General features: G+C 45.6%; 1 protein-coding gene across 1 annotated transcript; it reads right to left on the minus strand.

Annotated features, from left to right (window-relative positions):
• Window positions 1–456: 456 nt before the first annotated feature.
• TMEM26 (transmembrane protein 26) lies at window positions 457–14,214 on the minus strand (the record flags this gene model as incomplete). The annotated part of the gene is made up of 6 exons (XM_084265141.1): window positions 457–1,018; window positions 3,411–3,487; window positions 4,481–4,701; window positions 5,507–5,620; window positions 10,877–10,955; window positions 14,024–14,214. The coding sequence occupies 6 exons, from the start codon at window positions 14,212–14,214 to the stop codon at window positions 585–587; spliced, it is 1,116 nt and encodes a 371-aa protein (XP_084121267.1). The 3' UTR covers window positions 457–584.
• Between the last annotated feature and the right edge of the window lie 2,290 nt (window positions 14,215–16,504).

The following is a 16,504-nucleotide window of genomic DNA, read 5'->3' on the forward strand; positions in this document are numbered from 1 at the left end:
TAGTTGTTCAGTTTTTTTACCTGAATCCAGCCAAGAATGAGGTAACATTTGAACAAGACTCTTAAACTACTTGAATGAACAATGTTCAGGTGTCACAGTAACAGTAGAAATGTCATCCACCTTTGTATATCTGCACGGTTGTTGCTGCTGAAGTTGCTCCTGCGCATGGCGAGCATACCACTCATCGCGCTCTGGTTATAGCCTGACCATTCAAGCAGAACTAAATGCTTCTCTACTTCCCAGAACAGATAGGCCTGTCCTTCTGTTTGAATACATGTGAGTACGTATCTTAGGGTGCCACCAAAGGTAATAACCAACCCTTGCTAGTGTGCCAAACCTTTCTTGCTACTAGAAACTATGGCTACAAAACCCCTGTGGATAATAGAGGAAACTAGACAAAACCCAACATACAAATGGATACAAAAAAGTCCCATTTCTATGACTTTGCTTCCGAAATTTCTCTTGCGATTTAGAAGAAATACTTGATCTCTATGTTGAAGAGATGACTTAGGCACTTAGTGTGTGTTTTGAACATAGAAATAGGCTAAGCCCCTCTGAAGAAGCTGTGGGGAATGCAACCTCTTTCAAGTCAGCACCTGTGCTTGCTGATCTTCTGAAGGAGCTTGGGATTCCTCTTTTGGAGGAAATGCAACAAGCTCTTTCATAGTGGTAGCTTGGTCAACATTAGCATGGGTACTAGCTTCGTTATGCTCACATGGGCAACAGCTGACTTCTCCTTTCCTGCTCTTCTGCAGAATGGTGGCACGAAAGTCCAAGGTGATCACTGCCAAACGGTACAGCTGCAGAGTCATGACTAAGATATTTTTGGCTGTGAAAAACACCAGCATCTGATTGAATATTCGGAAGTACCCCATGAGGATTGAACGCACAATGAGGAAGGGCCCATCCTGTATGAAAAGGCTGACCCCAATGTTCCACAGTTCCGCGCTGTACCTGCAGAGCAGCAGGCTGGGGATCCGCTTAGTTGACGCACTTGGTTTGCAGCCAATATGCTGTACTGAAAATGAAACACAGTTATATTAAGATATATAAATGCATTCAACTGAACAATTCAACATCCAACAGATCCCATTTCTAGCATCTGCTTCAGCAAAACACACTAAGCTGGTGTGGAGCAGGAATTTGAGCGGTCTGTACTACGAACCGCTTTTCCTTCTCCATCCCACAAAGCTGACAGTGTTTTTCCACTTTTAAAACAAGCAGCAGATCACTTAATCTTTCTGCAACCACTTCCCAGGCACTTGTCTGTTAATTCAATGTGCTAGACTAATATGTATCTTTAAGGGTTGAGGGGGGGGCAACCCCCACAGCACCCTGCCATGCTGAATGGGAGCAGCCTGAGCTGTAGCACTTGTACTGTTCCAGGCTAAGACCTTCCTGCTAAAAGACTCACTGGATCGCTGTTGCCTTTTTTTGTGTTCTGTAGTAAGAATAAGTTGTGTCAGTGTTGGAAAATATAGAGGATTATGGATAGCAAAAAACCCCATGGTCACTCCTTGTCAAACAAGATCCGAACCACAGGTACTGGTTCGTAGCCGCCTGGGAATGCAATTGCATGCGGCCATTGGAAGGCGCATGGATGTGCATCCCTTAGCTGAACACATCAGGGGGTTGGACTCACTCTCTTGAGGTCCCTTCTAACCCCTACGGTGCTGTGAATCTGCAATAACAATCATGTGGGGGTGGGCTGGAAGGGTCTTTGTGGAACAGTGCCTAGAGAAGGATCATCGCAAAGGTTTGCATGTGGCAAGTGTGGCTGCCTCATACGAAAAATATCTATGTAGTTTAATTAACGTGTCTTCTGGGCAGTGGGATTTCATTAGGTTAAAAATAATCTAGCTGCTTGTAGTGCAGTAACAACTGCCAAACGTTTCAGCTTATCAAAAGATTTCTATTGTCTGAGTCAATGCCGGGGGGGGGGGGGGGGGGAAGAGACTTGAGTGGAAAATGAGTTCCAGAATGTAGAAATTCACTGAATCCATTAGGCAAAGCTTCAGCAGCAGCTAAGTTTTTTTAATATGCATTTGTGCCGGTGCTGTTTGATAGTCTGAACTTCATTGTTGTAGTCCATTAATGAGTGCTTAAAAATGTCTATTTTACGTCATGTTTGATGTGCAAGTAAACATTCTGATGCTTGAATAAAAAGTACTAGCTGTGCATCTGCATAGTAAATTTCAGGGCAATCTGTGTTCAGCAACCTGTTTTTGTTTGGTTTGTTTTTTTAAGAAGATGTAATTACATAAGCGGAAAAGCTTAAGCCAAAGGAAAACATGTGAGGTACAACAGGTTAAATTAATGCTATGATTTTTAAGCCCATCTGAATGTATTTGGGAGGTGGTGATATATATATGGGGGGAGCCTGATGGCTTTAAAAAAAAAAAAACCACAACAAAAAACCAACCAAAACCACAAACATGAGTGGTGTACATCTCAGAGTAGACAGTATCAATAGCAGGTATGTTAGCTCTGATAAATATGAATGTGGTTGCGTCAGGCTTTTTTTCAGGGGGTGCTGAGCTGAAATGTTTCCCAAACTTCAGTCTCGCAAACAAAGCCTAGAGCTGTCCATGAAGAAGAGGCTAAAAAGAAATTATTCTGGGAAATTTTAATTTTCTTAATTATTTTAGTCAGTGTGTCAACCTAGTCATTGATTTTATGTAAGATTTGGGTGAGGATAACTCATCTTTGGACTGGTTGGTATAGTCAAGTTGTGGACTTGTAGCTACAGGACTGAACTAGCTAAATGTTGGGCCTCTTAGTTTGAGATGGCCAGGTTGGATGGGGCCCTGGGCAACCTTGTGTAGATCCAGGACTGGAGGGTGGTGGTCCTGCCTGTGGCAGGTTGGAACTGCATTATCCTTGGGGGTCCCTTCCAACCCAGACTGGTCTGTGGTTCTGTGAGTCTATTTGATGACGGTGCACAGTCCCAGCATTATATGGTCCTTGAGGTTTCTTGTGACTAGGTAATGTCTCTGCAATAACCTCCTCTGTGCTCTTGGCTGTACCGCTCGTTCCCTGTGGCTAACGATAATCTGTCTCTGTAGGGTGTACAACCTGCCCAGATCCAAGCAGTAATGCAATCTGAGACCAGATCTCACTCAAGAGCTCACACAGTGAAGTTTTAAGGCAGAACCAGGCAACTAGAACAGATGCTTCAATACAGCATTATCATTCCATTTTTTCCTGGAAGTAGAGCATTTTATCAGGGAAATTGGAGGTTAGCCAGAAACAAGTGCTTCCTCAAAAGATTGTCATATGAATTCATTGTCATATGAATTGCTCTCCACCAGAAATCTGTGGCACGTACAGCCTACAGCATGTGCACAGCTGCAAGACACCTCAGCAAAAGCTTAAAGCATTTGTTCTCCTTTTTATATCTAAGCACTAACCTGCAAGATCCAGTGGAAACTGTAACATACTCCAGGTCCATACAGCAAGAATCGCATTTATGAGAGCGTAATTCTTCCTATGGGAAAGGGAGAGGGGGAAAAAAAAGTGGTAACAGTGAATATGTGATTTCCTTATGCAGTAACCAAAATGTTTCCTGTAGTATTTGGAATGTTATTTAAAGGGTGGTTGAGTGAGGCAGTGATTAATGCATGCTCTTGAGATGTAGGACTGAGGAAAAAGAAAAGCACCTCTTGATATAGAATTTTTTGCTGTTCAGGTTACATGTCCCAGCTGTGTCAGTATGCTATATATGTAATGCTGATGTGCTAATGTGAAGCATATGGAAATAGACTCTGGGGCTCAAAGAGGAGATATCTCTACCCTTGCAGTGATTACACATTCCTTGCAAGCCTGAAGCTTCTCTGCTGAGTGGGAGGGGCCACTTTTCCTGCTGTGAAGGCTTTTTTTTTTTTTAGTATTAAAAAATAAAATTGTATGCCTGTAAGAAGATGAACAACTTCTGTGATTCTCTTTCTTTGATGGAAGTTACAGTTCATCTGAGTGCTGTGAGGGGGAGATCACAATGCTGAAAACTGACATTGGACTATGCCATTCCCTTTCTTCTTCTCTTTGAATGTTTTATCACGGTTGTGAAGTAAGTCTGTTTGAGAACCATAGAAGCAACTTGGTTAATGAATCACTGAAGCAAACTCTAGTTGCTTCACTGTCCAATTTAAAACAACTGGTTAACCTGAAAGAGCCTTACTGCACATCAAGTGTGGCATCACCACCTGGCAGTGACCTGGTGGGTGGTGATGCTACTTGTACCCCTTTATTGCCATGGATGGGACATGTTTCTCCACTGGCAGCAGAGGAGTAACCTGTAACAAAGCTCATAGAGCCACTAGGTCCCTTATGGAGGGAAAAGTCAGAGTAGGGAAGAGTCCTTGAGTGTAGCTGGGAAATAAGGTCCCGCTAGTTTGAGCACTGCAGATGGCGCATACAAACCTTCAAACAAAGACACTATCTCGTGCTACACAAATTATTCATGTCAGTGCACGGTCCTTACCGAACATCTTCAATGTCCAAGGTTTCACTAGCGAATTCAAGTATATCTGCTGCTGTTCCCACAAACATGAGCAGCAGCTGAGACAATTGATCCCGGGTGATTTCAACCCCAATGGGGAGAAGCCATCTCCCAACTACTAGTAGCAGTAGAAAAGTCTGGTGGAGGGCCAGTGTCCATACGGTCTCACAGATTGTAGAGAGCTGTTTCACAAAGACTTTAGCCTGTTTAAAAGACAGCAATAGTAACATACTGTAACTTCAGGAGACTGACATGTTATAGGTACCTTCAGGCATGGTATTCATCCTTAAGCCTACTTGTTGTCCTCATATTGCTTTAGAGCAAATCACTTCTCTGTGGCAGGTATTACTTGAAAAAGGCATGTTAACACAAGCTTGGGGTAATGAATGGCCAGTATTTCTCTGTGTGCAACTCCTTTTCCAGCTGAGTGCTGGCCATCACCCAGACACTCTAAAGTCAGCTACAGAGCTGTGGAAGGGAAGGGTAGGAGAAGTCTCTTCGCATGGGCTTTTCATAGCAATGATAGTATGCAGCATAGACTCATAGAATCACCTGGGTTGGAAGAGGCTCTTCAGATGTTCAGTCCAACCGCAGCCTAACCCTGCCCAGCCCACCTCTAAATTATGTCCTTAAGCACTACATCCTTTTGAATCCCTCCAGGGATGGTGACTCCACCACCCACCTGGGGAGCCTGTTCCAATGCCTGACAACCCTTTCAGTACAGAAATTCTTTCTGATATCCAGCCTAAATCTCCCCTGATGCAGTTTGAAACCATTTTCTCATGTCCTGTCGCTTGTCACCCAAGAGAACAGACTGAGCCCTGCCTCTGTATCCTCCTTGCAGGTAGTTGTAGAGAGAATGCGTGCTGTAGGCCACATTCACAGTGTGGCTTTCTGAAATAATTTCTTTTTTTAATTTTACTGATTATGTTAGGAGTGTGCCCAAACACATACAACAGTCCTCTAATAGCATAAGATGTCTAGCAGGAGTAGGAAAAGGCATCTCACCGTCTGAATGATGTGGTGATCTGTTCCCTCACTTGCATGATTGCTGTCTCTGGATTGATTGAAGTCTTGATTGCTGACATTCACCTGAACTGCTCCAGGCTCGTTACTGCAGTACTGTTGTGAACAAAAGCATCACACCTGCATGAGCATCCTGCATGTGCAGACACGCTCTGTGGCTGGAAGAGTCCCATTTGGCTGAACTGGGGAGGGTTCGTTTATGAAAGTTGACTTTTACAAAGCTCGCACTGAGTGTAACTTCCTCCCTTGCCTCTCAGAAGGGAGGAATTCCATTCTGAAGGATGGGAGCAATGTGTTGGTAGGTCCCCGAGAGAGTGTAGGACTGTACCGTAGAAGAGGATGTAGATTCAAAGGTGGCCAGAGTCAGTGACACCTCTGTGCCATTAAGATTGCACACTAAACGCAATCTGCCTGCTGCTCTCCTGAAAAGGAAGATGGGTTTCCTATGTGTTCTCTCTCCCTATTGGACTAAAACCAGTAAAATAGGGTGAAAGTTGCTTGTGGTCAGTCCCTATATCCAAACTTTTTCTCAAATTACCTGTTTCTTATCTCTACTGTTGAGGATAAAAGGTCTCTAAAACCACCATTGATTTATTCTGTGAATAATGTGGAAGGCAAGATTCAGAAATAAGTGAGAAGGATGGGTCTGTGTTGTTGCCTACCCCTGCGGAGTAGAAAAATGTGCGGTTTTATTTTCTCCAAGCAGCCAGTGCTCCAGCAAATCAAATGTTGGCTAAAACATACTCTTAGTTCAACTGTGGTGAACCTGTGTTGGGGCTGCGCTGAGAGTCTGGAAAACTGCTCTGCCCTTCTACCCTCACCCCTGCGACTGCCTCTGGAGCAACTGGGGTTTGGGTCTAAAATCTGCCTTCATAACAACCCCTTAGCATCTCCGTTATAATAAAATGGGGATAATTAGAAACCCAAACTGTGCTGTGATCCAAGACTTCTTCTCCTGTCCTGTTTGTGCCAGAGAATACCAGACGATTTGCATTTCTCCACTGGGCCCCACACAACTTTATTGCACGGGGAATGATTCTTCTGCAACAACTGGAATGTGTTCCAGTGCATACCAAGTAGCTGCGCTCGGTGTAACGCCTGCCAATGGAAAGGCAACATATTCCGGCAAATTTCAGATTCTTCCTGGATACTTTACTGGGCCTCCAATAATACTGCTCAGTACCTGGGCTAACGCTGCCTCTTGCCTGACCTTGCCATAGATGAAGGGAGCAACTTCCTGTGCTCTGAGAATCTAGGGGTGGGAGATCAGCGCCTGTCACGTTGCTGGCCTTTCCATTATACAGTGGGTGTGAGAGCTTTGGAAGATTGACCCATGCATGTGGAGAAGATGATATATCCATTTGGAGGAGGGAAGTCTGAAGTCGTGGGCATGGAAACAGTGAGACAGAGGGGCTGGTACTCTGCCCAGCCACAGGCTTGTGGGGCTGACGTCCCCGAGTTAGCCCCTCAACCAAAGAAGAGGGACAGAACAGCTTGCTCAGAGGATGTTTCAGAAACTAAGTTGAAGTGGGGCTCTGGAGAAGCCTTTTTACCTTGTTGCCTGCAGAAAAAGTCTAAAGCCTATGGAGACCAGCCCTTGAGGTCAAGGTCAGCCTTACTGCAGAACCCCCTGCGGGCAACACAATGTGGTAGGCTGAGGAGACAGATTCACAGAACTGTAGGGGTTGGAAGGGCCCTCCAGAGATCAAGGCCAACCCCCCTGCCGAAGCAGGTTCCCTAGGACAGGTCGCACAGGTGACCTGACCCAAAAATACTGTACAACTGGGGTAGCCCCACACCAGTGTATTAAGAAGTGAGTATCTACCTTGTTACCAGTAGTCTGTTTAGGGCAAAGGTGTTACTACCTTGTGCTGAGGAGGGAGACTGATTCACCTTGACCTTTGGTTCATTGCTAAATCTGTATTTGAGCCCACTCCTCTGGCCCCTTGGCTGCCTGGGCAGAGGTGAGAGGAGGGAAGCCATAACCCTGTATTAAACCTTACATCAGAGCTTGAGAAATTTTTGTCTGCCCTTTAAAGCCAGTTGCTTGAGGAGGAATTTGCCAACTTTAAGGCACTACCCGTGCAAGGCAGCTTGCTGGAACATCACATGTGTAAGGACATGGGAAATCCCTTCTAAAGCACCATGAGAACTCCCAGCAAGACAATCACGTGGCTGAAGGACAGGAGAGAAATGGGAGCCTGTAGCAGTGATGCTGCGTGGGTAGCAAGGTGGCTGTGGGTGCCACTGAGCAGACTCTGTGGCTCTCCCTGTGCCAGCAAGAAGGAGCAGGTTGCTCGTGCGGCATGGGGGCGACTGGAAGGAGGTTTGTTTTCTCTCAGCATATTTTAAGTGGTGATTGCACTGGCGATTCACTCAAAAGCTTGGGGAAGAGCCTTGATTTTCATCCTGTATACGCGTGTAACAGGACTCTTGGTGCCGGGAGTGTTTGCCTCGCCAATTATGTGTGCACAGTGACTTAGCAGGAGCGTGACAAGGAAAAGATGAATGCTGAGTTTTGCAGGCACTTCAGACACAGTTCCCCTCTTTACTACTAGAGCTACTCCTAGGTATCAGGACTGTTTGTAGTTAACCAATATAGCTTGTTTTTTTTTTTTTTTTTTTTTTTTTACTGTGGAAAAGTAAAGTAGGAAGGAATCGTACCCATTTTGCATAAGTTCTACCTTGATTCCTTTGGGTATTTTCCTGGCATGAAGCTTTATTCCCTTGATTTATAAAACTTCTAATCAAAACAGAAACAGGGTTGCATGACATGAGGATGTCCTATTGTGTGGCCTCCAGAGAGCTCACTGTCAATGCCTGGGGAACCCCCGAAACGCTGAGATGACTCACTGAATGTCTATTCACGCGCTACTGACAATCTGCTATTCCCAAATAAAAATGAGATGAGCTAAAACTTTCTGCAGTGGGTCGAGCAGTGAGATGGTAAGTATGAGGGTGGAGTGCCCTTGATGTGTGTATGGAGGCTGGCAGTGGGTGTGTGTTGTGGAGGAGGTTAGTCCTTCCCCAGAGCAGGGAAGTCTCTGTCAAGCAACAGGTACCCTGCTTTGCTTGCTGCCTTTCTTGACAGAAACATTGCCATTGCTATGGCAACATGTGTGATGTCAGAAATTCAAAGGAACCATGGCTGCTTTGTTTTGCTCATACAAGAAAGCTGAAATGTAAAAGAAGGGGGAAGGATTGCTTGAACTGTCTTCCTAATTGAGGAAGATAATGGGTATGGGCAGGAAGAAATGGTGGAAGATGTGAGGTCACTTCTAGGAGCGTGGTGCAGCAGAATTGTAGCTGGTCAGAGGGAGGCTGAGGGAACAGGCAGGAATATGCATGATTTCCTTAAAACGCATGAGTCAAGGTGCCTAAAAAATAATTACAAACCTTAGCAAGCATCTGCCTTATAACTGACTGGGAAGCCTACATTGGTTGCAGCACTAGTAGTCAGGTAGTCTTTGTGAAAGGTGGTCAGTTGTCACTCCCTTTGGCAGTGACACCCCAGGCATTTGGAAGGTGACAGGAATACATGTTTATCTGTGATCCTATACATCACTAAGAAAGAATGTGTGCTTGGCTTTTTTTTTTTAATGGATCAAATGGTTTTAATTTTCTTGCTGCTCTATTTTGCAGACAGCAATTTTTTTTTTCACTTGGTAAAGCTCAATTTACTTTATAGCTTCTCCCAAACACATATTTCATCCCTAAATACTTTACCACGAAGCAGCTATTTCTATGTAGCCGGGATTTCGCTGTTGATATATGGATGGTGTTACTTACGTCCAGTTCTGCAGTACTGCCTCTGTCTTTGGGAGGAGAGGCTGCATGTTAATGTGTGCCTGAAAATAGTGGCACCGACGTAAGCAGCTGATGTTTTCTCTTACAGATCAGAGTTCCACTACCTTAAAGACCACAGGCTGTCTTTGTGGTGAATATATTAAATGTGTGGATCTAGCAGCTGCGTTAGTTGCCCCTTCTGTTAGTGTTTTAACAATGGAGGAGATGAAGGAATAGTCTGGGTGCTGCATAGCAAATTGTTGGGAGGGCTGTTCCCCTTCTGGAGGTATGGGCTTTGAATCTGTTAGACTGTGTGTTTCCAGAACTTTCCCTCCTATCTCTCCAGGTATAAAATAAGCCGTTAACTTGATATACTCCCTCTTTAACTCACAGTAGCAGTATATCAATAAGAACAAAGTATGCCATGTTCTAACATCATTTTGGGAAATAAACTGCTGCCTTTGACTACGGAATTGGCCTGTTCCTTGGACCAGATTTAACTGTGACAAATGTTCTCAATATCTGCATTACCTGTCTGTGACTGTTTAAGGAGATTTGGCAAAACACGACGACAATAAATTCCTGCTGCTGTATTTAGAAGAGGCCTCAGGCATTTTCAGTGTAAACACAATTTTGAATATTTGATTATGCTTCTGTGGGCTCTAACAATGTTTCAAAGGAGAAAATGAGGCACTATGTCTTCTTAGTCTAATTTATGTATTTTCCTCTGTAGCTTTTTTGCTCGTGTTCCTATTGGGGCCCTTTGCTGCTGCGGATATAAGGTGCTGCATACGCACAAAGGCTGGGGCAGAAAAAAGCATCCCCTTTTCACCATGGGGACTGGAAAGCAGCCCATGTGGGGAGTGATTCACTGGGGCCACTGGGCTGAGTGGCTCCGTCCTGGCCATAACTGATTACATCTTCCAGAATAACAATTACCTTGGAAATTTTTTACTGCACATTCTCATCCCGAATTGTAATCCAGACACACCAATGCACACACACACACACACACACACACACACAGAGCTTACTGTGCAGCACAAGCAAAGAAAGGCTGTAACCACTGACAGCCAGATCATCATGTCACTTCTCTATGGTAGCGATCGGTGAGCGTTCCTCTAGCTTTGGGCATACATGAGCTAATTTGAGTGTAAGGCCCCCTTCTGTGATGCCTGTCTCAACTTGGGCTTGTTTGGAGTTGAGATCTGCCCATAAGTGCCGCGAAACTTGTACTTTATTATACAAAGGCCCTTAAAGCAATGGCATTCTCTTACTGTCCTGAACAAGAATCAGGCTTGGGTAACCAGGAGGTGAAACTTCAAACTTCTACTCCGCAGTTCCCCAGCCAATAAACTGGCTCATTTTTACCTGGGAGCAGGGTTCACTATTTGATATTTAGGAAACGCACAGTCATCACAGTATAGCTGTAGCTGGATTGGGAGACCTCCCAGGATAAAACAGAAAATGGGAACAAGACCTGTCAGACTTCTGTGTGTGCCCAAATCCACCCCATCAAGTAATGCATCCATTTCAAACCAGCCCGTCCTGTCTCGTAATAAATACCTGAGTCCCATGATGAATTTCTAGTAGCCATAGCGATGGTACTGTGCAAATCAGATACAAAAATATTGCTGGTGAAAACCTGTGAAGGAAAAGATGGCTTGGTGTTATATCACATTGTAAATACAGCGTAGCCCATTGTTATCGGAATCGAAAGGCATTTTCTGCTTCCTACCGTATGGGATAAGGGCTTTGATCAGAATCCCGTGCATTGGCACGGGAAAGACAGCACAAGGAGTGATGGCGTCAAGTTGGAGCACAGGAAGTTCCGCACCAATATGTGGAAGAACTCCCCAGTGAGGGAGCCCTGGGACAGGCTGCCCAGGGGGGTGTGGAGTCTCCTTCTCTGGAGATATTCCAGCCCTGTCTGGATGCCTCCCTGTGCGCCCTGTCCTAGGGACCCTGCTTTGGCAGGGGGGTTGGATCTGATGATCTCTGGAGGGCCCTTCCAACCCCTACAGTTCTGTAAATTCGGTAAAAGCAGAAGTAGCATTAGTTTGCCTAAAACAAGTATTTCTTCACTGGAAGGTCTTTCAGCACAGACAAAAATAGCTTACAAAAATGGCTCTTGGCCTTGTTTATATAATTGCCAGCACAAATGGAGAACTCTGTAGGACTTCTGTCTCTGGTTCTTCTCTCCATGTCATTCTTCTGTATATTTATGATGGTGAAGCTTTATTATCCTCACCTTCTTGAGCTGAGCTTATCTGAAGTATTACAAAGGCTTACTTACTCCTTCCGCAAGCAGTGATTCCTGTGTGAGGTTCCACTGGTGTTTTCTCAATAAACACGTCAGTGTTGTTTGAGGTGGGGTTTTTTTGCCATTTCTATACCTTTGGAGTAGGGATGAGGTCTGATGAGGTCTGCACTGCTGCTGAGATGTACAGCAGCCTTTGCATCACATCTGTGTGACTGGCCTGGGACAGGGCAACAGAATCAAGCTCCTGAGAGTTGCTTGGTACCTTCTGTCCTGTCACTGGCACGTCTTGTGACAAATTTAAATCACTCGGAAGTATGTAACTGAACCAGGTGTTTTGGCAGATTCTTCTTGTGTTTGCTGCTTGTTCCTATCCTGAATGTAACTTTATTTTTTTTTTTTCTCTAACTACAGTGTTTCCAGAGAGGATTAAGTTCCAGGCAAAGAGGAAACCCTGCTGCTCAGAAGAAAGACAGGCTCTGGAGTGCTTCAGTCAATCCCCTCTAATGAAGATTCTCCTGGCTTGTGAGCCTTGTTGTTTTGTGGAGTTCAGGAGGTGATGGTGTTGGCTTTGGGTTTTTCTGTTGTTGTTTTCTTTAAAAAAAAAAAACCCAAAAATTAGTGATTCCATGGGGTTTTAGACTGGCTATTTTGGGAGAACACACCTCTCATTTGAATAGGAGAGCTAACATATTTTACAGTATTTCCTGCAGGACTTGGAGCACAGGAAAATCCATCCAGCTGGCAGGTTAGCAGTACTGAGCTAATAATACCACATCAAGCCAGAAGACTCCAAGGGCTTTAACCCTGCCCTTCTTTCAGAAGGAGCAATCGAGAGGAAACATTCCATGGCCAGGCCCACAATAATACATTTTCTCCACATGTGACACTGATTTTTTTGTGTGTGTGCTGGGGTAAGTCTTCTGTCGGTAAGGAATTGAGACAATACGAGGAGGCTCTTTGAGGTGGAGAGTCCTGTTGCCTGGCTCAGTGGCTGTCCATAAAGTTGTTTCTATTAATGCAGGTGAAGCTGCCTGTTCCAAATGTGTTACCTACCAGAACAGAAAGTTGTCCTGACATAAATAGATGCTGGCTGTTTGTCTACAGGTCTTACCTAGAAACATACTTTACTGTGCTACTTAAAGTACTGGACCACATCCGTTTGCTTCCCAGCTAAACTTACCCTGGTCTTATAGTACATGTATTCATCAAAAATGGATCTGCTTTCTGTATCTCTTTTTTTCCTTTGGATTTTCTAAAAGCTGCCACAAGCAAGTGTTCCTTCGTGAAGTCTCTGCTGCTGCCTTCCTCTCCGCAGTGAATCAGGTCTGCTCACTCTGCCTCCATCTCATAACTCTGCATTTGGAACCCTGCTGCTGTTAAACTTTTCTGTGTCCCAGGCTTTTATTGCTGCTTTCTCTACAGTCAGATTTCGAGCATGGAACACTCGTGTGAATTGTCATGCAATGCTGCTTCTGCCCTAATGAGTTTCACAGGCTGCAGTGGACAGGAATTTAAGAGCACTGAATTACTCTTGGGTTTTTTTCTGTCCTGGATTTGTCTCGGGGCCAGTCTGCAGTTTTGAGTTTTTAAAAATAAAAGGTCCTAGTGAAATCTTGACAATTAGTTATGTGACCACTTCCTCTTTACAAGCATTTGTTTTGGCTGACTGAGCACCGATGAGCTGTAGATGACTTCAGTAGATGCATGTAAAAACCCTTGTCCTTGGACAAACTCCCCTACTATTAATTTTTTTTTGTTTATTCCTCCGACAGCCTTCCATGCACCAAGCTTTCTCTCTGGAATAGCCTCTCAAATCCAAATATTGAGCCGCTCCTGCTGTACTGCAATAGTAGCAGCTGTTCATCTAATATTTGTTACTGAGTCTTGGCTCGTGCCCTACCAGGGCGCGAGAAGCAGGGACAGGGACCATGATACTGGGAAAGGAGATGCAAACCGGGACATGGCAGGATGGGGAAAGATGGGGGGCATCTGCATGGCCCCTCTGTACCTCATGTGTAGTCCCTGGCACGCTGCTTAGGAGGTGCCCAGTGACAGTGAGAGGTATGAGGGAGCGTGTGCCCCCTGCTTCCCCAGCTCTGGAGCACGGACCTCTTGCCTCCAGCTACATCTCCCATGCTCTTGGATGCTCACAGAGACGTGTACAGAGTAGCTCCCGAGTGGTCTGCTGCCAGCCACCCATCCTGAAAGCCCTCTGGATTTGGCAAGGCACTAGCCAGGGCTCTAACAGCTTTCCACAGCCCCCACCCCCCCAACCCCTTCCAGCCCCAGGTGCAGCAGGGGAGAAAGCACGGTCCCTGAAAGCTTGGCAGCAGCAGCCAGGGCAGTACGACTCTCTGGGCAGCGGCCACAGAAGGCAGCTTCGCATCTACAGCAAAGGGACATGCAAAGAAGCAAGAGGGGCTCCGCTGGAGCCAGAGGGGTATGCTCACCATTTGTAGCCTCTGCCTTGCTTAAACTTGAGGGTGAGCCCTGTCTCCAGGCACAGGAGAAGATTGAGAAGTGCCAGCAGCCAGTACTTGGGTTCTTTCTTCACCGCAGTCACTCTCCAGACCCCGATGAGAGAGTGCAACGTAAAGAGCAGGCGAGTAACCAGAGCATTGAGCAGCACCATCAGCTCCATCCTGGACAAGCCCCCCCTCCCCTTTTCCCCGCACCACAGGGGCCCCTGTGCTTTTTAGGAGCCCTGGGAAGTTTCCCAGGGAATTACTGGGAAGCGTGCGCACCACAGGCGTGCAGATCTTTTCTCTTCCATCTCCACAAAGGGGCCCATTATAACAAAAAGAAACAGCATTGCCCCTCCCCCAGACTTCCTGAAAACTTTTTTAGAGGGAAGAAAAAAAAAAAAAAAGGCTTATGCTTTCAGGCTACAGTGGTTTGCAGTGCTCAGTACAGCTCTCAGCACTCCAAGCCAGGGATGTGAAGGGTTTCCTTCTGTCGCCTCGCTGTCATCCGCTCAAGGAATAACCAGTAGGGAGGTTTCCATCTCCCCCAGTTCCCATCTCCCTGCCAGCCCCGCTCGCTGCTCTCCACTTGTAGATTCCTACCTTAGACATTATTCCTTTGAATCTTCCTTGCTTAATACTCTGCCACAGTACTGAGACCTCAAAACCCTTTTCCCACTCCCTTTCCCTTGAAAGATAAAATTCGTATGTGGGAGCTCTTAAAACTGTGCTTTTAACATTGCGATACAGAAAGCAGAAACTGTGTGCATGGTTTGGCATCGCAGTCCCTGCATGGAAAAGCCTGGGTTAAAAAAGCTGACCCACGACTGAAATTCAGTCAAGATATTCAATAACCTGCAACACGCTTCAGGACTAAGCGGCAGCCCCAGCATGGAACTCCAGAAATGAGGCTGGACACTGGGCTCCCCAGTACAGAAAAGACAGCGATCTCCTGGAGAGAGTCCAGCGGAGGCTACGAAGATGATTAAAGGCCTGGAGCATCTCCCCTAGGAGGAAAGGCTGAGTGACCTGGGGCTGTTCAGCCTGGAGAAAAGAAGACTGAGAGGGGATCTGCTCAGTGTTTATCGATATCTGAAGTGTGGGAGACGGGGAAATGGCCAGCCTCTTCTCAGTGTCTGTGGGGACAGGACAAGGGGCGATGGCTTCAAGTTGGAGCACAGGAAGTTCCGCACCAATCTGCGGAAGAACTTCTTCCTGTTGAGGGTGACGGAGCCCTGGGACAGGCTGCTCAGGGGGGTGTGGAGTCTCCTTCTCTGGAGATATTCCAGCACTGTCCGGATGCCTCCCTGTGTGACCTGTCCTAGGGACCCTGCTTTGCCAGGGCCCTTCCAACCCTTACATTTCTGTGATTCTGATGTTACCAAATAGGTGAATAGGGACAGAGACAAAAAACACAAAGAAGCTTGAGCCTTAGGTCACTTACCTCTAGACTGACCTTTTGTGTCTTCTCTAGAAGGAGATTACGGTGTAGAGTATGTTTAACAATTGCTTTGATGCTTCTCATAATGATTATAAATTGTATTTGACTGTATATTTCTGTAACCCAAGAGAAATTTCCTATGACTCAAACTTTTCACTGTTTTGCTCCAGTTTGGGATTTGTTTATGGCCAAAGCACTGAATTAAATTGAGTTGCGCCACTGTAAAATGCAAATGGATGATCAAGTCCATGTAACATACTGCAGTGCCCTGAAGGTCCTGACTTCCTAGTTGATTCAATTTTTTATACCCTGTTCTACTTTGAACACAAGGAGATGCTCTTCTGAGAGTTGTGACCTTTGTAAGCAGGTATTTCTCAGTTGCTAAGATCCAAGTTTTCCTCACTGCAAAAGCAAGCCTCTTTCCCTGTGGACCACTGGAGCTAGTGCCTGGCCAGCTTTTGTCCTTGGAGGTGGGATGAGGGGGTGGGGAGTTGGGAGAGAAGACTTAAAAATACTCAGAAACAAAGACAAACAAAAGGCCTTGCTACAGTACAGATTGCTCGCTCAGGAAATGCCTGAGTAAATAAATGGATTGTGCAGCATGGCTTTTTGAAGGACCAAAGTGAGGTTCGTCACGCTCAGAGGAAAATTAATTCAAGACAAGAGCCTACTACTGATAATCCTGTGCCAACAGCCACCCTGCCATATTGTGCCTTGAGTGCTGTTGGTTCACTGCCCTTCTGCTGGTGCTAAGGTCAGACCTAGTTGAAGAGGAAACAGGGAGCAGACAGAGTTGAGAGACTGTTTAAACAAGATACTCCTCTGTGGGAGTTTCTGATGTTTAACATATGACATGGGTGAGCTGGTATGTCTAATTGTTCGTGGAGATTCTCACAGTGCAGATGTCATAAACACAGAAAGATGATGGTCACTGGGACATTCCTGTGATATTGTTTATTCAGGAAGGATGCCTTGAGCTTTGCTGATAGTTTGTAGCTCTGCATATTAGAGGCACTTTGGAGCTGTGC

This window comes from Gallinula chloropus, assembly GCF_964237585.1.
Source record: "Gallinula chloropus genome assembly, chromosome: 5".
NCBI classification, from domain to species: domain Eukaryota; kingdom Metazoa; phylum Chordata; class Aves; order Gruiformes; family Rallidae; genus Gallinula; species Gallinula chloropus.